Below are 20045 nucleotides of genomic sequence, written 5' to 3'. Positions count from 1 at the left end.
ATTGGAAAATGTGTTCCAATGCTTTGTGACACAAGACAACTAACAAAATAGAAAAAGGGCTTTCGTAGTAGAATTTGGAAAGTATGCTACAAGTTGGGCCCACCAAACAAGGCTCAATTGTTTTTTAGGACCCACACCTTCCTTCACGTAAACATCTCCTCCCAAAAATATTATAAATCGATAGTCGATAGTTCTATAAAAGGAATGATTATATTTTGACCATCATCGACTATGGAAGAAGATATATGTGTTAAAATACATGTAGCTAAAAGCTCGCAAGTGATTTATAATTGGTAAAATTAAAATATATGTTATCTTTTTTTGAAAGGCAAGAAAACTTTTTTAGAACACAAAGAAAGAGTACAAGAGGGATCAAAACGAGAGCCCCCGACACAATATTACATAACAACACGAATATTACAAAGTGGGTTGCTAAGGGTGCAATGCCCAACTAAAAAAACACCTCAAATCTAACTACGTAAATAGACACTCGGATCGTTCAACCATGATAACCACTCGAAATTCTTCCCACGTGCTCTTCTTGAGATCCATTCGAATGAGTTAATTTGAATCTCGTTCAATGCAATTGCACCATTTCATTTGTTGCCACGAAACACCATATTATTACGATTCTTCCAAATGAAATATGCGGCCACCCACTCCACGGCTTGCCAAACTTTTGATCCAAAACATGACATGCTAGCTGATGAAGCTTTGCCTCGAAGGATTTCGTTTATACTCAAGTTATTCATATTTCCGAGACCCCACGAACTATACACCCGATTCCAAACTTCCATAGCATTGTTACAAAAGAGTAATGAATGTTCCACCGTCTCTAAGTCGTCATCGCAAAGCGGGCACCTCACGGTATGAAGGTGAATCCCTCGTTTATCTAGTTCAATTCTAACGGGCAATCTCTTTTGTGTTACACGCCATACAAAAATTTCTAATTTTTTTGGAATTAGATTATTTCGCATGGTTTCTTCATAGTTGTTGTTACCCGATAAAACCACCTCATCCAAAGCCGACGCTAAACTTTTAACAGTGAACTTTCCGTTGCTCGACATTGACCAAATCCAAGTGTCTATATTACCGCAATTAAAATTGAAGGAATTTAATAGATTGGACAAGCTAGATAACTCACCACATGTGCGCCCGGATGGGTTTCTTTGCCATTGCCAATTCGCATTCCATGTATCGTTGTACATAAGTATTCTGTCTGCTACGCGAGCATCTTGGTTCTGCTCCAATCGGTAAAGCCTCGGGAAGAGAAGCAACTTATTACCCCCGAGCCAAACGTCTTCCCAAAAACTGGTGCATCTTCCATTACCAACTGATTTGACCAACGAATTTCTGAATTGCACACCCTTTTCTTCAATCTCGTATCCTGCCAATAAAATGTTACGCCACGTACTTGGTTTAAGAGAATGGATTGCATCATTCTCTAAATCCAAGCCGCCATTAGGACCATAAATGCTACAAATTATTTTGACCCAAAAAGAATTAGTTTCAGTTTTAAATTTTCACCACCATTTCCCTAAAAGACTCAATTTTTTATTTTTAAGAGACCCAATATTTAGCCCCCCACCCTCATAAGAAGAAATCACACGATCCCATTTAACCCACGACATTTTAGAGTCCGAACCCGACCCTCCCCAAAAAAACACACGCCTAATACACTCAATTTGTTTAATCACACTAGAGGGAGCACGAAAGAGCGAGAAAAAAATACAACGGTAGACTACTTAAGATCGATTTGATAAGAACAAGTCGCCCCCCAAATGACATCGTCCGCATTTTCCAATCCGAAAGTCTAGATTTTATTTTATCAACAACCGGTTTCCAATCAGTTTGTTTATTCATTTTAGACCCGATGGTTAACCCGAGATATTTAAACGGTAAACACCCCATTTGGCATCCAAAACTATTAGCCAACGTGGCAAGATCATTCTGCTCAACACCAATACCGTACATATAGCTTTTGTGAAAATTGACTTTTAAACCTGACGCCCATTCGAAGCACTTAAGAAGATTTTGAAGGCTACGAGCATTCTCTCGGCTCCATTCACCAAGAAAGATGGTGTCATCAGCATATTGAAGGTGTATGACTTGAACTCTTTCATTACCCACTTCAATGCCTTTGAATAGGTTTTTTTCGGATGCGGCTTTAATCAAAATATTTAGTCCCTCCGCGGCCAAAATAAACAAGAATGGAGAAAGTGGATCTCCTTGACGAACCCCTTACCAAGTTGGAATTCGTTAGTCGGGGACCCGTTTACTAGAATAGAGATGGATGCCGATTCTAAACATGAGAGGATCCATTTTCTCCACTTGTTCCCGAACCCCATACAACTCATCACGTCCTCTAAAAACTTCCAATTGAGGCAATCGAACGCCTTCTCAAAATCAACTTTAAAGAGAATGCCTTTTTGATTTTTAGACTTCAAATAATCAATACATTCGTTAACAATTAAAGCACCGTCTAATATGAAACGTCCTTTCAAAAACGCACTTTGTTCACAACCGACAAGCGAAGGAAGCACTTTTCTCAACCGATTCGATAGAATTTTTGAAATTATCTTATAATAACTTCCAATTAGACTAATCGGTCGAAAATCACCTAGGTTAACCGGGTCCGGTTTCTTTGGAACTAATGTTACAAAGGAAGCGTTGCACCCTCGAAAATATATGTTATCTAACATGTTTTTTTTTTTTTTGTTTTTTTTTTTAGATTGATTTATTAAACAACCGATAACTCTTGAAACACTTCATACAACTTGTAGTAAGCACTCAAACCATTGAACACATGAAAACTTCCAACCAATCACAAATACCTTCAATTTGAGGGCCTCAGTGGGGTTTTTGATCGAATGAGGATTTCTCTTTTTCATCACATTTTGATCCGTCATTATGAATTAACACTCATTAGCAACCAAATTGCACATCACCACCGCTAATTAATTACTCCGTATTTTGCAAAAGTTATTCACCAATTGAAAATTAACTTTTGTAGTTAGTTTTCCATTTGTATAATTTATCCAATCTTCTTTCGCTAAAATATATAGCATTACTTAACTTCGTGATAAGAAAATTTATAAGAAAATTTCTAGCCAAGTATAAAAATAATTAACACAGTTCCATGCTTTCTGTTTGATTAATATAATTTTCTTCTAATTTGGAAAACTAATATCGTCGTAATCATCTAACGATAAAAAGACTTCATCCAAACACGAAAGCGCCATCCCATCATCATTATCGCCATCACCGTTATCATAGTTTTGCTCATAAACTCGGCATAGAACCCAATCCTGAACAATATAAATACGATCAATATATAAACATATATTAGATTAGAAGCTAAGGTATATAGAATATTGAATATATAATAGTGAATATACGAGTAATACTCTAGGTTTTGATGATCAACCGGCCACATCATTCATTAAGAAATTAAGTAATTATTAAACTAACAGTATTAACGGACATGAGTAATCATGAATCACTTACAATCATACTGAGTTTATATATCCTATAAAGTTGTACCTTAGCCATATATATGAAATTGAATAGAGTACTACTTAATTATATGTTCAAATGCTATTTCAAAACATTCATTTTATTTTGTATCCAATTGTACATAATAATAATAGTATAACTTTTCATTGTAACATTGTATACTATCTAATTGATAGTAAATGCGTAGTAGTAATGATAGTAAACTAATAATGCTAGTCCTTCGGTCTAAATTCTATTTTTTCAGAAAAAACACAAATTTTTTAGATATTATTATGAAACCTTATTAAATGATACGTAGTACGTAGTAGTAATGATAGTTAACTTATAATGCAAGTCCTTCGGTCTCCATACTATTTTCTTCTAACAAAAAACACAAAGTTTATATTATTATGAAACGATAGATTTTTGTTAACTTGTTTTTTTATATATTCGTTTTAATAAGTTTCTAAAAGAAGTTTTCCTTGTTATTGTTATTTATACATAGAAGTAAATAATTAATTTGAGACAACTTATAAATGAATACTGTACAATAAAATTATAATGAAGAATATGAGTTTATCATTGATAAAATATTTAAGCTTTCTAAATAAATAAAATTCAATATAAAACAATTTGCATGCAATAAGAAAAAAAGTTCTTTTTACATAAAAAAATATATGCTTTAAAATATAACTTATAACTTTACAACAACATTACTCAATTTCATCAAAACCAGGTTTGAATATGCCATACGTTTTTAAAATGCATATAATAATATAATTTTTAAGATTATGATATGATGTTGACTTACAATCTTGGAAGTGTCTCTTCTTCTTGACCTAGAGGAATTAGAAGCATCAGAAACCCTAAATTCCTGCATTATCCAATCAGTTTTAATACCTTGAGGAGCTCCACCAATATGAAACACATAATATTTTTTCACACCAATTCTTTTGCTACCATTTGAACTCATTATTTGTTCATCCCCACCACAAGCTTTCCAATATCCGTTTGTCGTTACTCGATTCTGTGATCTTCTGCTGAAGTAATACCATTTTTTACCTTCCACCATAGCTTTACCTGCATCACAAATTCATGCATGCCTATATTTATAAAAATGAAATGATCTGCAATGGCACAATATATGTGCGGTTAGCAGCACATCATATCCTCAATGCCTTTTGAAACAATTCATAATTTGGAACAACATATAATTGTTGCATGAAATAATGCTAAGATTTTATATGATGAATATACTATTAATCAAATAATTAGTTGTATATGAGTGTTTAGAATGTAACTATTATAAGACTGAAAAACTCATTTGAATAAATTAAACACCTTTGTAACTAAAAAACTATTTCTTCTTTTCTCAAATAACCATAATCAGCTTGTTTCCATTTCAAACTGATTATTAATATTAATTTGTTGTATCAAAGCAAAACGCAACAATCAGATAACCACCAATTATAATATGAAATTGATTTGAGTACGAGAAATAATTTGTACCATCTAAGTCCCAAGGATCATAAGGATAGAGATCAAGATCAGGGATGATATCAGGATGGTAAGGCAAGAGCGAAGCTTTACGTTGTAGAAAATGAACGATGAGTTCTTCGTCAGTTGGACGGAAATGAAAACCAGGTGGAAGATTCACAATTTTGTTGTCACCCATGATTTTTCTTTAAATGATATTTTAGAGGATTTCAATATATTAGGAACCAAGTTGTGTATTATTGTAGTGAGTGTGTTATAGAAAGTCTTGAAACGTGTGTGTTATATAGTGTTTGAAATATTTAGTGTAATTAGAGAAATAAATTAATAAATAAAAAAGGTTGACGTGAGATAGAAGTATCGAATCTGTAGTTTTAGGCGGCTTTGTAATTGCAGTGGGAAACGGAAGGCTTGGAAAGTTATCAAGTCATGGGCTCTATTGATGTTGAAATGATGGATGTCATCATTTGTACCTTATGCACCAACACTTGTATCATGTATGTGTATTGCACTATTGGTACTTGATACTTATACTCTAATATATATTGTGCTCATTGTCGTATTAGTTAGTATTATATTATTATATTATATATCATAATCGTGAAGTGATATTAATTTATGTGGGTCGACATCATGTGAAAAATAAAGCACTATCTTTTGTTTATTACTTGACATATAACCTATGCAACAACACTTGTACGGTGGTACGTTTTTGTGGAAAAACCATTCAAAGTTGATAAATGGTGCTGAGAATTGAAGTGACTATTTGGGTCACGATTTAAGGTACAAACGACCCATATATGTTTACCATTTGTAATGGTGGCCGGGTAAAGTTGTGATGATTTTTTGGGGGAAGTTTTTTAGAGTTAAAATTGTGACGTGACAAAATTATGAAAAAAAAATTGATTTGTGTTATATTTCAGTAGGCTTATAACTACCTTTAGTGGCCTGGTTCAATATATTGAACCAATAAAAGAGAGATGTGTTGTAGAAGATATAGGAGAGAAAGAGGTTGAAGAGGTGTGATGTATTTAATGTATATGTGTGTTTTTGTAACTTACATTATGCACATATATATAGTACAAATTTTACTATCCATATTTGACTAATTACCATCCATATTTAACTACTAAATTTACAACACTCCCCCTTGGATGGTAATTTTTTTAAAGAGCAATTAATACTGCCTCGTTAAAAACCTTGCCAAAGAAAACCCAGTGGGATAAAACTTTAGCTAAGGGAAAAAGAGTGCAGCATAGAGTTGACTCCCCCTCAAGTAGACAACGCTGAGTCGTCACATCTTTTGAACTTGCCTCATGCCAATATTGTGAACGTATGTTTTGAAAACAGCGATTGACAGTGCTTTGGTATAAAGATCAGCAGAGTTGTTGATTGAACGTATCTCATTTTAATCTGGTTGTTTTTTACGAGATCTTGAGTATATGAGAAGAATCTGAGGTTTTTATCTGAAACTGTATCATCTAAATCTTTTATGTACAAGTTTAACCCATGTGATTTGTAGTGACCCGAACTTTTCCATGTTTATATATATTAATTGAGATTGATATTTACATGATTAAATGTTTCCAACATGTTAAGCAATCAAACTTGTTAAGACTTGATTAATTGAAATATGTTTCATATAGACAATTGACCACCCAAGTTGACCGGTGATTCACGAACGTTAAAACTTGTAAAAACTATATGATGACATATATATGGATATATATATAGTTAACATGATACTATGATAAGTAAACATATCATTAAGTATATTAACAATGAACTACATATGTAAAAACAAGACTACTAACTTAATGATTTTTAAACGAGACATATATGTAACGATTATCGTTGTAAAGACATTTAATGTATATATATCATATTAAGAGATATTCATACATGATAATATCATGATAATATAATAATTTAAAATCATATTTGATATTATAAACATTGGGTTAACAACATTTAACAAGATCGTTAACCTAAAGGTTTCAAAACAACACTTACATGTAACGACTAACGATGACTTAACGACTCAGTTAAAATGTATATACATGTAGTGTTTTAATATGTATTTATACACTTTTGAAAGACTTCAATACACTTATCAAAATACTTCTACTTAACAAAAATGCTTACAATTACATCCTCGTTCAGTTTCATCAACAATTCTACTCGTATGCACCCGTATTCGTACTCGTACAATACACAGCTTTTAGATGTATGTACTATTGGTATATACACTCCAATGATCAGCTCTTAGCAGCCCATGTGAGTCACCTAACACATGTGGGAACCATCATTTGGCAACTAGCATGAAATATCTCATAAAATTACAAAAATATGAGTAATCATTCATGACTTATTTACATGAAAACAAAATTACATATCCTTTATATCTAATCCATACACCAACGACCAAAAACACCTACAAACACTTTCATTCTTCAATTTTCTTCATCTAATTGATCTCTCTCAAGTTCTATCTTCAAGTTCTAAGTGTTCTTCATATATTCTACAAGTTCTAGTTACATAAAATCAAGAATACTTTCAAGTTTGCTAGCTCACTTCCAATCTTGTAAGGTGATCATCCAATCTCAAGAAATCTTTGTTTCTTACAGTAGGTTATCATTCTAATACAAGGTAATAATCATATTCAAACTTTGGTTCAATTTCTATAACTATAACAATCTTATTTCAAGTGATGATCTTACTTGAACTTGTTTTCGTGTCATGATTCTGCTTCAAGAACTTCGAGCCATCCAAGGATCCGTTGAAGCTAGATCCATTTTTCTATTTTCCAGTAGATTTATCCAAGGAACTTAAGGTAGTAATGATGTTCATAACATCATTCGATTCATACATATAAAGCTATCTTATTCGAAGGTTTAAACTTGTAATCACTAGAACATAGTTTAGTTAATTCTAAACTTGTTCGCAAACAAAAGTTAATCCTTCTAACTTGACTTTTAAAATCAACTAAACACATGTTCTGTATCTATATGATATGCTAACTTAATGATTTAAAACCTGGAAACACGAAAAACACCGTAAAACCGGATTTACGCCGTCGTAGTAACACCGCGGGCTGTTTTGGGTTAGTTAATTAAAAACTATGATAAACTTTGATTTAAAAGTTGTTATTCTGAGAAAATGATTTTTATTATGAACATGAAACTATATCCAAAAATTATGGTTAAACTCAAAGTGGAAGTATGTTTTCTAAAATGGTCATCTAGACGTCGTTCTTTCGACTGAAATGACTACCTTTACAAAAACGACTTGTAACTTATTTTTCCGACTATAAACCTATACTTTTTCTGTTTAGATTCATAAAATAGAGTTCAATATGAAACCATATCAATTTGATTCACTCAAAACGGATTTAAAATGAAGAAGTTATGGGTAAAACAAGATTGGATAATTTTTCTCATTTTAGCTACGTGAAAATTGGTAAAAAATCTATTCCAACCATAACTTAATTAACTTGTATTGTATATTATGTAATCTTGAGATACCATAGACACGTATACAATGTTTCGACCTATCATGTCGACACATCTATATATATTTCGGAACAACCATAGACACTCTATATGTGAATGTTGGAGTTAGCTATACAGGGTTGAGGTTGATTCCAAAATATATATAGTTTGAGTTGTGATCAATACTGAGATACGTATACACTGGGTCGTGGATTGATTCAAGATAATATTTATCGATTTATTTCTGTACATCAACTTGTGGACAACTAGTTGTAGGTTACTAACGAGGACAGCTGACTTAATAAACTTAAAACATCAAAATATATTAAAAGTGTTGTAAATATATTTTGAACATACTTTGATATATATGTATATATTGTTATAGGTTCGTGAATCAACCAGTGGCCAAGTCTTACTTCCCGACGAAGTAAAAATCTGTGAAAGTGAGTTATAGTCCCACTTTTAAAATCTAATATTTTTGGGATGAGAATACATGCAGGTTTTATAAATGATTTACAAAATAGACACAAGTACGTGAAACTACATTCTATGGTTGAATTATCGAAATCGAATATGCCCCTTTTTATTAAGTCTGGTAATCTAAGAATTAGGGAACAGACACCCTAATTGACGCGAATCCTAAAGATAGATCTATTGGGCCTAACAAACCCCATCCAAAGTACCGGATGCTTTAGTACTTCGAAATTTATATCATATCCGAAGGGTGTCCCGGAATGATGGTGATATTCTTATATATGCATCTTGTTAATGTCGGTTACCAGGTGTTCACCATATGAATGATTTTTATCTCTATGTATGGGATGCGTATTGAAATATGAAATCTTGTGGTCTATTATTATGATTTGATATATATAGGTTAAACCTATAACTCACCAACATTTTTGTTGACGTTTTAAGCATGTTTATTCTCAGGTGATTATTAAGAGCTTCCGCTGTCGCATACTTAAATAAGGACGAGATTTGGAGTCCATGCTTGTATGATATTGTGTAAAAACTGCATTCAAGAAACTTATTTTTTTGTAACATATTTGTATTGTAAACCATTATGTAATGGTCGTGTGTAAACAGGATATTTTAGATTATCATTATTTGATAATCTACGTAAAGCTTTTTAAAACCTTTATCTATGAAATAAAGGTTATGGTTTGTTTTAAAAATGAATGCAGTCTTTGAAAAACGTCTCATATAGAGGTCAAAACCTCTCAACGAAATCAATTAATATGGAACGTTTTTAATCAATAAGAACGGGACATTTCAGTTGGTATCCGAGCGTTGGTCTTAGAGAACCAGAATTTTGCATTAGTGTGTCTTATCGAGTTTGTTAGGATGCATTAGTGAGTCTGGACTTCGACCATTTTTACTTGAAAAATGATTGCTTAACAAATTTTGTTGGAAACTATGTATTTTTAACATGTGAATATTATGTGATATATTAATCTCTTAACGCGTTTGATATTATGTGATAGATGTCTACCTCTAGAACAAGTCTCATTGACTCACCTAATAATAATGAAGAGTCAAATGTAAATTGAAATGATTCGTGGACTGATTCACAAGTTCCCGAAGAGGAACCGGAAGAAGAGTCGGAACCGGAAGAAGAATCGGAACCGGAAGAAGAATCGGAACCGGATGAAGAAATAGAACCGGTGGGGGAAATAATAAAACGGTTAAGTAAAAGAAAATCCTCAACCAACCGATCAAGGTTAATTATGGTCAATGGTGTTTCCGCCAAGGAAGCAAAATATTGGGAGGATTACCAATTCTCCGATGAATCGGATTCCGACGAGAATTCCGATGATGTTATAGAAATTACCCCAACTGAATTTAAAAAGGCAAACGAAAATAATAAGGGAAAGGGCATAAAAATAGAGAAATCTAATTCCAACCCCGATGAACTTTATATGTATCGTCAACCCCCGAAGTCCTTAAGTTGTAACAATGACCCGGGAACCTCTAAACCACCAGGTTTTTCTAAACCAATGTGGAAAACGACGGCTCGTATTAGGGAAACATCATATATCCCTAGAAACTTGGCAAAACGAACCAAAACCGAAGAAGAAGAAACAAGCGACTTGGAATAAGATAGTTGTATTCGTGTGGTGTAATATATGTAATATAGTGTGCTTATGCTTTAAGATATATGTAAAAATTGCTTGTATTAATAAGTATTTTTTTTATGAATCTAACTCTTGTCTATTTTACAGTATAAAAACACAAAATGGATAGACAACCCAATATTTTAAGAGACCTACCTGGAGACATGATTGATGAAATCTTGTCTAGAGTCGGTCAGAATTCTTCGGCACAACTATTTAAGGCGAGATCAGTTTGTAAGACATTCGAAGAACGTTCCAAGAATGCCTTGGTTTATAAAAGGCTTTCGTTCGAAAGATGGGGGATATCACATTGGGAAATCCATAAGTTACGATGTGTTTACTTTGACGCATATATTGCGGAAAACCCAAATGCTATTTTACGCAATGGGTTAAGAAATTACTTTGACTCAATATATCCGAATATTGGACTTCGTGATTTAGAAAAAGCGGCTAACATGCAACATAAAGAAGCATGTTATGCTTACGGATTAGTAATGTTCGCTTCTCACCAAAGTGAGAACAAGAACATCGGGCTACAACTATTAAATAAAACGTTCCCACAAGTGACGGAGTCGGTAATTGGGGTAAGAAATGAGGTTTTTAGATTGTTACGGGACTGTTGGACATTACGTAACCCTCGTCCCTTTGACGACGTTACAACACGCTGTCTTATCAACGGCCATAACGGTTATGTTCCACAAGACCAAGGATGGGAAGTAATTCTAGTAAAACCATAATGCATGACTTGTTTCTGGACGTATGAATTACGTGTCTTTATTGCCTTTGCTGAACGACTTGTGTACTAGGTAGAATTATCTTCACAACCATCTTGTATCAAATTTATTGTGTGCTATATTTCATGCTATATGTAAAATAAGCGGTATTGTAAGTTTGTAAAATATTGTGTAAAAGTTTGAACGCGAAATATTATTATAATCAGTTTTTCATATAGAATTGTAGTAGTTGAATTGTATATTAGCTACTAAGTATGAACTTAACGGGTAGGTACTACCCGAATTTAAACTTATAAAATGCTAATATGAAGAAAAAGCTTTTATAAATGAGTTCATATTATGCTACGAAATACTATTAACTACTCTTAATATTCTGTATGATTAACTTGTTCCATTTGACTATTTTGAAGGAAATGGCACCGACTACTCGACACACCGTGAATATGAATGAAGAGGAATTCCGTACTTTTCTAGCTTCAAACATAGCCGCAGTACAGGCTGCGCTACATACCAACAATAACCTTGGATCTAGCAGTACAGGAAATCGTATAGGATGCACCTACAAAGAATTCACTGCCTGCAAACCTTTGGAATTTGATGGAACCGAAGGACCGATCGGATTGAAACGGTGGACCGAGAAGGTCGAATCGGTGTTTGCCATAAGTAAGTGTACTGAAGAGGACAAAGTGAAGTATACTACGCATACCTTCACAGGTTCTGTGTTAACATGGTGGAATACCTATCTAGAGCAAGTCGGACAAGACGATGCGTACGCACTACCGTGGTCAGCATTCAAGCACTTGATGAACGAGAAATACCGTCCCAGAACCGAGGTCAATAAGCTCAAGACAGAACTTAGAGGGTTACGAACCCAAGGATTTGATATTACCACGTACGAAAGACGATTCACAGAATTGTGCCTATTGTGTCCGGGAGCATTCGAAGATGAGGAAGAGAAGATCGACGCGTTTGTGAAAGGATTACCGGAAAGAATCCAAGAAGATATAAGTTCACATGAGTCCGCCTCCATACAACAGGCATGTAGAATGGCTCACAAACTAGTGAACCAGATTGAAGAAAGAATTAAAGAACAGACTGCTAAAGAGGCCAATGTGAAGCAAGTCAAAAGAAAGTAGGAGGAAAACGGTGATAAGAATCACCAATACAACAACAACAGCAATTACAACAATAATCGCAACAATTATCCCAACAATCGCAACATCAATCGCAACTACAACAAATGGCCCAACAACAACAACAACAACAACAACAGCAACTACAACAATCATCCCAACAACAATAATAACTGCAACAACAACAACAATCAGAAGCAGCTATGCCAAAGGTGTGAAAAGTATCACTCGGGGTTCTGCACCAAATTTTGCAACAAGTGTAAAAGAAATGGTCATAGTGCGGCGAAGTGTGAGGTCTACAGACCAGGGGTTAATAGAACGAAAGGAACAAATGGTGTCGGAACGAGTAATGGCGGAGCAAGTAGTGTCGGAGCAAGTTATGCCAATGTACCTTTTTATAAATATGGAAAACCGGGCCACATTATTAGAAATTGCCAGAACCAGGAGAACACGAATGGACAAGGCCGCGGAAGAGTTTTCAATATTAATGCGGCAGAGGCACAGGAAGACCCGGAGCTTGTTACGGGTACGTTTCTTATTGACAATAAATCTGCTTACGTTTTATTTGATTCGGGTGCGGATAGAAGCTATATGAGTAGAGATTTTTGTGCTAAATTAAGTTGTCCATTGACGCCTTTGGATAGTAAATTTTTACTCGAATTAGCAAATGGTAAATTAATTTCAGCAGATAATATATGTCGGAATCGAGAAATTAAACTGGTTAGCGAAACATTTAAGATTGATTTGATACCAGTAGAGTTAGGGAGTTTTGATGTGATAATCGGTATGGACTGGTTGAAAGAAGTGAAAGCAGAGATCGTTTGTTACAAAAATGCATTTCGCATTATACGAGAAAAAGGAAAACCCTTAATGGTGTACGGAGAAAAGGGCAACACGAAGCTACATCTTATTAGTAATTTGAAGGCACAAAAACTAATAAGAAAAGGTTGCTATGCTGTTCTAGCACACGTCGAGAAAGTACAAACTGAAGAAAAGAGCATCAATGATGTTCCCATTGCAAAAGAATTTCCCGATGCATTTCCGAAAGAATTACCGGGATTACCCCCACATCGATCCGTTGAATTTCAAATAGATCTTGTACCAGGAGCTGCACCAATAGCTCGTGCTCCTTACAGACTCGCACCCATCTAGATGAAAGAACTGCAAAGCCAATTACAAGAACTTTTAGAGCGTGGTTTCATTCGACCAAGCACATCACCGTGGGGAGCTCCTGTTTTGTTTGTCAAGAAGAAAGATGGTACATTCAGGTTGTGTATCGACTACCGAGAGTTGAACAAACTTACCATCAAGAACCGCTACCCACTACCGAGAATCGACGACTTATTTGATCAACTACAAGGCTCGTCTGTTTATTCAAAGATTGACTTACGTTCCGGGTATCATCAAATGCGGGTGAAAGAAGATGATATTCCAAAGACTGCTTTCAGAACACGTTACGGTCATTAGGAGTTTATGGTCATGACGTTTGGTTTAACTAATGCACCAGCTGTGTTCATGGACCTTATGAACCGAGTGTGTGGACCATACCTTGACAAGTTTGTCATTGTTTTCATTGAAGACATACTTATTTACTCAAAGAATGACCAAGAACACGGTGAACATTTGAGAAAGGTGTTAGAAGTATTGAGGAAGGAAGAATTGTACGCTAAGTTTTCAAAGTGTGCATTTTGGTTGGAAGAAGTTCAATTCCTCAGTCACATAGTGAACAAAGAAGGTATTAAGGTGGATCCGGCAAAGATAGAAACTGTTGAAAAGTGGGAAACCCCGAAAACTCCGAAACACATACGCCAGTTTTTAGGACTAGTTGGTTACTACAGAAGGTTCATCCAAGACTTTTCCAGAATAGCAAAACCCTTGACTGCATTAATGCATAAAGGGAAGAAATTTGAATGGAATGTTGAACAAGAGAAAGCGTTTCAGTTATTGAAGAAAAAGCTAACTACGGCACCTATATTGTCATTGCCTGAAGGGAATGATGATTTTTCGATTTATTGTGACGCATCAAAGCAAGGTCTCGGTTGTGTATTAATGCAACGAACGAAGGTGATTGCTTATGCGTCTAGACAATTGAAGATTCACGAACAAAATTATACGACGCATGATTTGGAATTAGGCGCGGTTGTTTTTGCATTAAAGACTTGGAGGCACTACTTATATGGGGTCAAAAGTATTATATATACCGACCACAAAAGTCTTCAACACATATTTAATCAGAAACAACTGAATATAAGGCAGCGTAGGTGGATTGAATTATTGAATGATTACGACTTTGAGATTCGTTACCACCCGGGAAAGGCAAATGTGGTAGCCGATGCCTTGAGCAGGAAGGACAGAGAACCCATTCGAGTAAAATCTATGAATATAATGATTCATAATAACCTTACTACTCAAATAAAGGAGGCGCAACAAGGAGTTTTAAAAGAGGGAAATTTAAAGGATGAAATACCCAAAGGATTGGAGAAGCATCTTAATATTCGGGAAGACGGAACCCGGTATAGGGCTGAAAGGATTTGGGTACCAAAATTTGGAGATATGAGAGAAATGGTACTTAGAGAAGCTCATAAAACCAGATACTCAATACATTCTGGAACGGGGAAGATGTACAAGGATCTCAAGAAACATTTTTGGTGGCCAGGTATGAAAGCCGATGTTGCTAAATACGTAGGAGAATGTTTGATGTGTTCTAAGGTCAAAGCTGAGCATCAGAAACCATCAGGTCTACTTCAACAACCCGAAATCCCGGAATGGAAATGGGAAAACATTACCATAGATTTCATCACTAAATTGCCAAGGACTGCAAGTGGTTTTGATACTATTTGGGTAATAGTTGATCGTCTCACCAAATCAGCACACTTCCTGCCAATAAGAGAAGATGACAAGATAGAGAAGTTAGCACGACTGTATTTGAAGGAAGTCGTCTCCAGACATGGAATACCAATCTCTATTATCTCTGATAGGGATGGCAGATTTATTTCAAGATTCTGGCAGACATTACAGCAAGCATTAGGAACTCATCTAGACATGAGTACTGCCTATCATCCACAAACTGATGGGCAGAACGAAAGGACGATACAAACGCTTGAAGATATGCTACGAGCATGTGCTATTGATTTCGGAAACAGTTGGGATCGACATCTACCGTTAGCAGAATTTTCCTACAATAACAGCTACCATTCAAGCATTGAGATGGCGCCGTTTGAAGCACTTTATGGTAGAAAGTGCAGGTCTCCGATTTATTGGAGTGAAGTGGGGGTTAGACAGTTTACGGGTCCAGAGATTATACAAGAAACTACCGAGAAGATCATCCAAATTCAACAACGGTTGAAAACCGCCCAAAGTCGACAAAAGAGCTACGCTGACATTAAAAGAAAAGATATAGAATTTGAAATTGGAGAGATGGTCATGCTTAAAGTTGCACCTTGGAAAGGCGTTGTTCGATTTGGTAAACGAGGGAAATTAAATTCAAGGTATATTGGACCATTCAAGATTATTGATCGTGTCAGACCAGTAGCTTACCGACTTGAGTTACCTCAACAACTCGCGGCTGTACATAACACTTTCCACGTCTCGAATTTGAAGAAATGTTTTGCTAAAGAAGATCTCACTATTCCGTTAGATGAAATCCAAATCAACGAAAAACTTCAATTCATCGAAGAACCCGTCGAAATAATGGATCGCGAGGTTAAAAGACTTAAGCAAAACAAGATACCAATTGTTAAGGTTCGATGGAATGCTTGTAGAGGACCCGAGTTCACCTGGGAGCGTGAAGATCAGATGAAGAAGAAATACCCGCATCTATTTCCATAAGATTCGTCAACACCTTTAACAGCTTAAAATTTCGGGACGAAATTTATTTAACGGGTAGGTACTGTAGTGACCCGAACTTTTCCATGTTTATATATATTAATTGAGATTGATATTTACATGATTAAATGTTTCCAACATGTTAAGTGTAGTGACCCGAACTTTTCCATGTTTATATATATATTAATTGAGATTGATATTTACATGATTAAATGTTTCCAACATGTTAAGCAATCAAACTTGTTAAGACTTGATTAATTGAAATATGTTTCATATAGACAATTGACCACCCAAGTTGACCGGTGATTCACGAACGTTAAAACTTGTAAAAACTATACGATGACATATATATGGTTATATATATAGTTAACATGTTTTTATTATAAGTATGTATCTCATTAGGTATTTTAACAATGAGTTATATACATAAAAATGAGACTATTAATTTAAGAAACTCGAAAACGATATATATAACGATTATCGTTATAACAACGTCTTACTAGGTACATATGAATCATATTAAGATATTGATACACTTGGTTAATTATGTTAAATGATAAGTAAATATATTATTAAGTGTATTAACAATGAAATACATATGTAAAAATAAGACTACTAACTTAATGATTTCGAAACGAGACATATATGTAACGATTATCGTTGTAACGACATTTAACTGTATATACATCATACTGAGATATATTATATATCATAATATCATGATAATATAACAATTTAACATCTCATTTGTTATAATAAACAATGGGTTAACAACATTCAACAAGATCATTAACCTAAAGGTTTCAAAACAACATTTACATGTAACGACTAACGATGACTTAACGACTCAGTTAAAATGTATATACATGTAGTGTTTTAATATGTATTCATACACTTTTGAAAGACTTCAAGACACTTATCAAAATACTTCTACTTAACAAAAATGCTTACAATTACATCCTCGTTCAGTTTCATCAACAATTCTACTCGTATGCACCCGTATTCGTACTCGTACAATACATAGCTTTTAGATGTATGTACTATTGGTATATACACTCCAATGATCAGCTCTTAGAAGCCCATGTGAGTCACCTAACACATGTGGGAACCATCATTTGGCAACTAGCATGAAATATCTCATAAAATTACAAAAATATGAGTAATCATTCATGACTTATTTACATGAAAACAAAATTACATATCCTTTATATCTAATCCATACACCAACGACCAAAAACACCTACAAACACTTTCATTCTTCAATTTTCTTCATCTAATTGATCTCTCTCAAGTTCTATCTTCAAGTTCTAAGTGTTCTTCATATATTTTACAAGTTCTAGTTACATAAAATCAAGAATACTTTCAAGTTTGCTAGCTCACTTCCAATCTTGTAAGGTGATCATCCAACCTCAAGAAATCTTTGTTTCTTACAGTAGTTTATCATTCTAATACAAGGTAATAATCATATTCAAACTTTGGTTCAATTTCTATAACTATAACAATCTTATTTCAAGTAATGATCTTACTTGAACTTGTTTTCGTGTCATGATTCTGCTTCAAGAACTTCGAGCCATCCAAGGATCCGTTGAAGCTAGATCCATTTTTCTCTTTTCCAGTAGGTTTATCCAAGGAACTTAAGGTAGTAATGATGTTCATAACATCATTTGATTCATACATATAAAGCTATCTTATTCGAAGGTTTAAACTCGTAATCACTAGAACATAGTTTAGTTAATTCTAAACTTGTTCGCAAACAAAAGTTAATCCTTCTAACTTGACTTTTAAAATTAACTACACACATGTTATATATCTATATGATATGCTAACTTAATGATTTAAAACCTGGAAACACGAAAAACACCGTAAAACCGGATTTACGCCGTCGTAGTAACACCGCGGGCTGTTTTGGGTTAGTTAATTAAAAACTATGATAAACTTTGATTTTAAAGTTGTTATTCTGAGAAAATGATTTTTATTATGAACATGAAACTATATCCAAAAATTATGATTAAACTCAAAGTGGAAGTATGTTTTCTAAAATGGTCATCTAGACGTCGTTCTTTCGACTGAAATGACTACCTTTACAAAAACGACTTGTAACTTATTTTTCCGACTATAAACCTATACTTTTCTGTTTAGATTCATAAAATAGAGTTCAATATGAAACCATAGCAATTTGATTCACTCAAAACGGATTTAAAATGAAGAAGTTATGGGTAAAACAAGATTGGATAATTTTTCTCATTTTAGCTACGTGAAAATTGGTAACAAATCTATTCCAACCATAACTTAATCAACTTGTATTGTATATTATGTAATCTTGAGATACCATAGACACGTATACAATGTTTCGACCTATCATGTCGACACATCTATATATATTTCGGAACAACCATAGACACTCTATATGTGAATGTTGGAGTTAGCTATACAGGGTTGAGGTTGATTCCAAAATATATATAGTTTGAGTTGTGATCAATACTAAGATACGTATACACTGGGTCGTGGATTGATTCAAGATAATATTTATCGATTTATTTCTGTACATCTAACTGTGGACAACTAGTTGTAGGTTACTAACGAGGACAGCTGACTTAATAAACTTAAAACATCAAAATATATTAAAAGTGTTGTAAATATATTTTGAACATACTTTGATATATATGTATATATTGTTATAGGTTCGTGAATCAACCAGTGGCCAAGTCTTACTTCCCGACGAAGTAAAAATCTGTGAATGTGAGTTATAGTCCCACTTTTAAAATCTAATATTTTTGGGATGAGAATACATGCAGGTTTTATAAATGATTTACAAAGTAGACACAAGTACGTGAAACTACATTCTATGGTTGAATTATCGAAATCGAATATGCCCCTTTTTATTAAGTCTGGTAATCTAAGAATTAGGGAACAGACACCCTAATTGACGCGAATCCTAAAGATAGATCTATTGGGCCTAACAAACCCCATCCAAAGAACCGGATGCTTTAGTACTTCGAAATTTATATCATATCCGAAGGGTGTCCCGGAATGATGGGGATATTCTTATATATGCATCTTGTTAATGTCGGTTACCAGGTGTTCACCATATGAATGATTTTTATCTCTATGTATGGGATGTGTATTGAAATATGAAATCTTGTGGTCTATTATTATGATTTGATATATATAGGTTAAACCTATAACTCACCAATATTTTTGTTGACGTTTTAAGCATGTTTATTCTCAGGTGATTATTAAGAGCTTCCGCTGTCGCATACTTAAATAAGGACGAGATTTGGAGTCCATACTTGTATGATATTGTGTAAAAACTGCATTCAAGAAACTTATTTTGTTGTAACATATTTGTATTGTAAACCATTATGTAATGGTCGTGTGTAAACAGGATATTTTAGATTATCATTATTTGATAATCTACGTAAAGCTTTTTAAAACCTTTATCTATGAAATAAAGGTTATGGTTTGTTTTAAAAATGAATGCAGTCTTTGAAAAACGTCTCATATAGAGGTCAAAACCTCGCAACGAAATCAATTAATATGGAACGTTTTTAATCAATAAGAACGGGACATTTCAGTTGGTATCCGAGCGTTGGTCTTAGAGAACCAGAAAATTTGCATTAGTGTGTCTTATCGAGTTTGTTAGGATGCATTAGTGATTCTGGACTTCGACCGTGTTTTCTTTAAAAATGATTGCTTAACATTTTTGTTGGAAACTATATATTTTTAACATATGAATATTATGTGATATATTAATCT

The 20045-nt window shown here is 34.1% G+C and overlaps 2 protein-coding genes across 2 annotated transcripts; both read right to left on the bottom strand.

Annotated features, from left to right (window-relative positions):
* Positions 1-596: 596 nt before the first annotated feature.
* Positions 597-2909, bottom strand: LOC139849821 (uncharacterized). The gene is made up of 5 exons (XM_071839446.1): positions 2835-2909; positions 2246-2441; positions 1787-2138; positions 1570-1671; positions 597-1476 (listed from the first exon to the last, which is right to left on the bottom strand). The coding sequence occupies exons 1-5, from the start codon at positions 2907-2909 to the stop codon at positions 597-599; spliced, it is 1605 nt and encodes a 534-aa protein (XP_071695547.1).
* An 84-nt stretch (positions 2910-2993) lies between these two features.
* On the bottom strand, positions 2994-5255 carry LOC139885782 (NAC domain-containing protein 104-like). The gene is made up of 3 exons (XM_071869541.1): positions 5005-5255; positions 4307-4575; positions 2994-3308 (listed from the first exon to the last, which is right to left on the bottom strand). The coding sequence occupies exons 1-3, from the start codon at positions 5168-5170 to the stop codon at positions 3171-3173; spliced, it is 573 nt and encodes a 190-aa protein (XP_071725642.1). The 5' UTR covers positions 5171-5255; the 3' UTR covers positions 2994-3170.
* Between the last annotated feature and the right edge of the window lie 14790 nt (positions 5256-20045).

Source organism: Rutidosis leptorrhynchoides, chromosome 1 (genome assembly GCF_046630445.1).
Source record: "Rutidosis leptorrhynchoides isolate AG116_Rl617_1_P2 chromosome 1, CSIRO_AGI_Rlap_v1, whole genome shotgun sequence".
In the NCBI taxonomy this organism is placed as follows: domain Eukaryota; kingdom Viridiplantae; phylum Streptophyta; class Magnoliopsida; order Asterales; family Asteraceae; genus Rutidosis; species Rutidosis leptorrhynchoides.
This window is presented reverse-complemented; position numbering and strand designations above follow the sequence as displayed.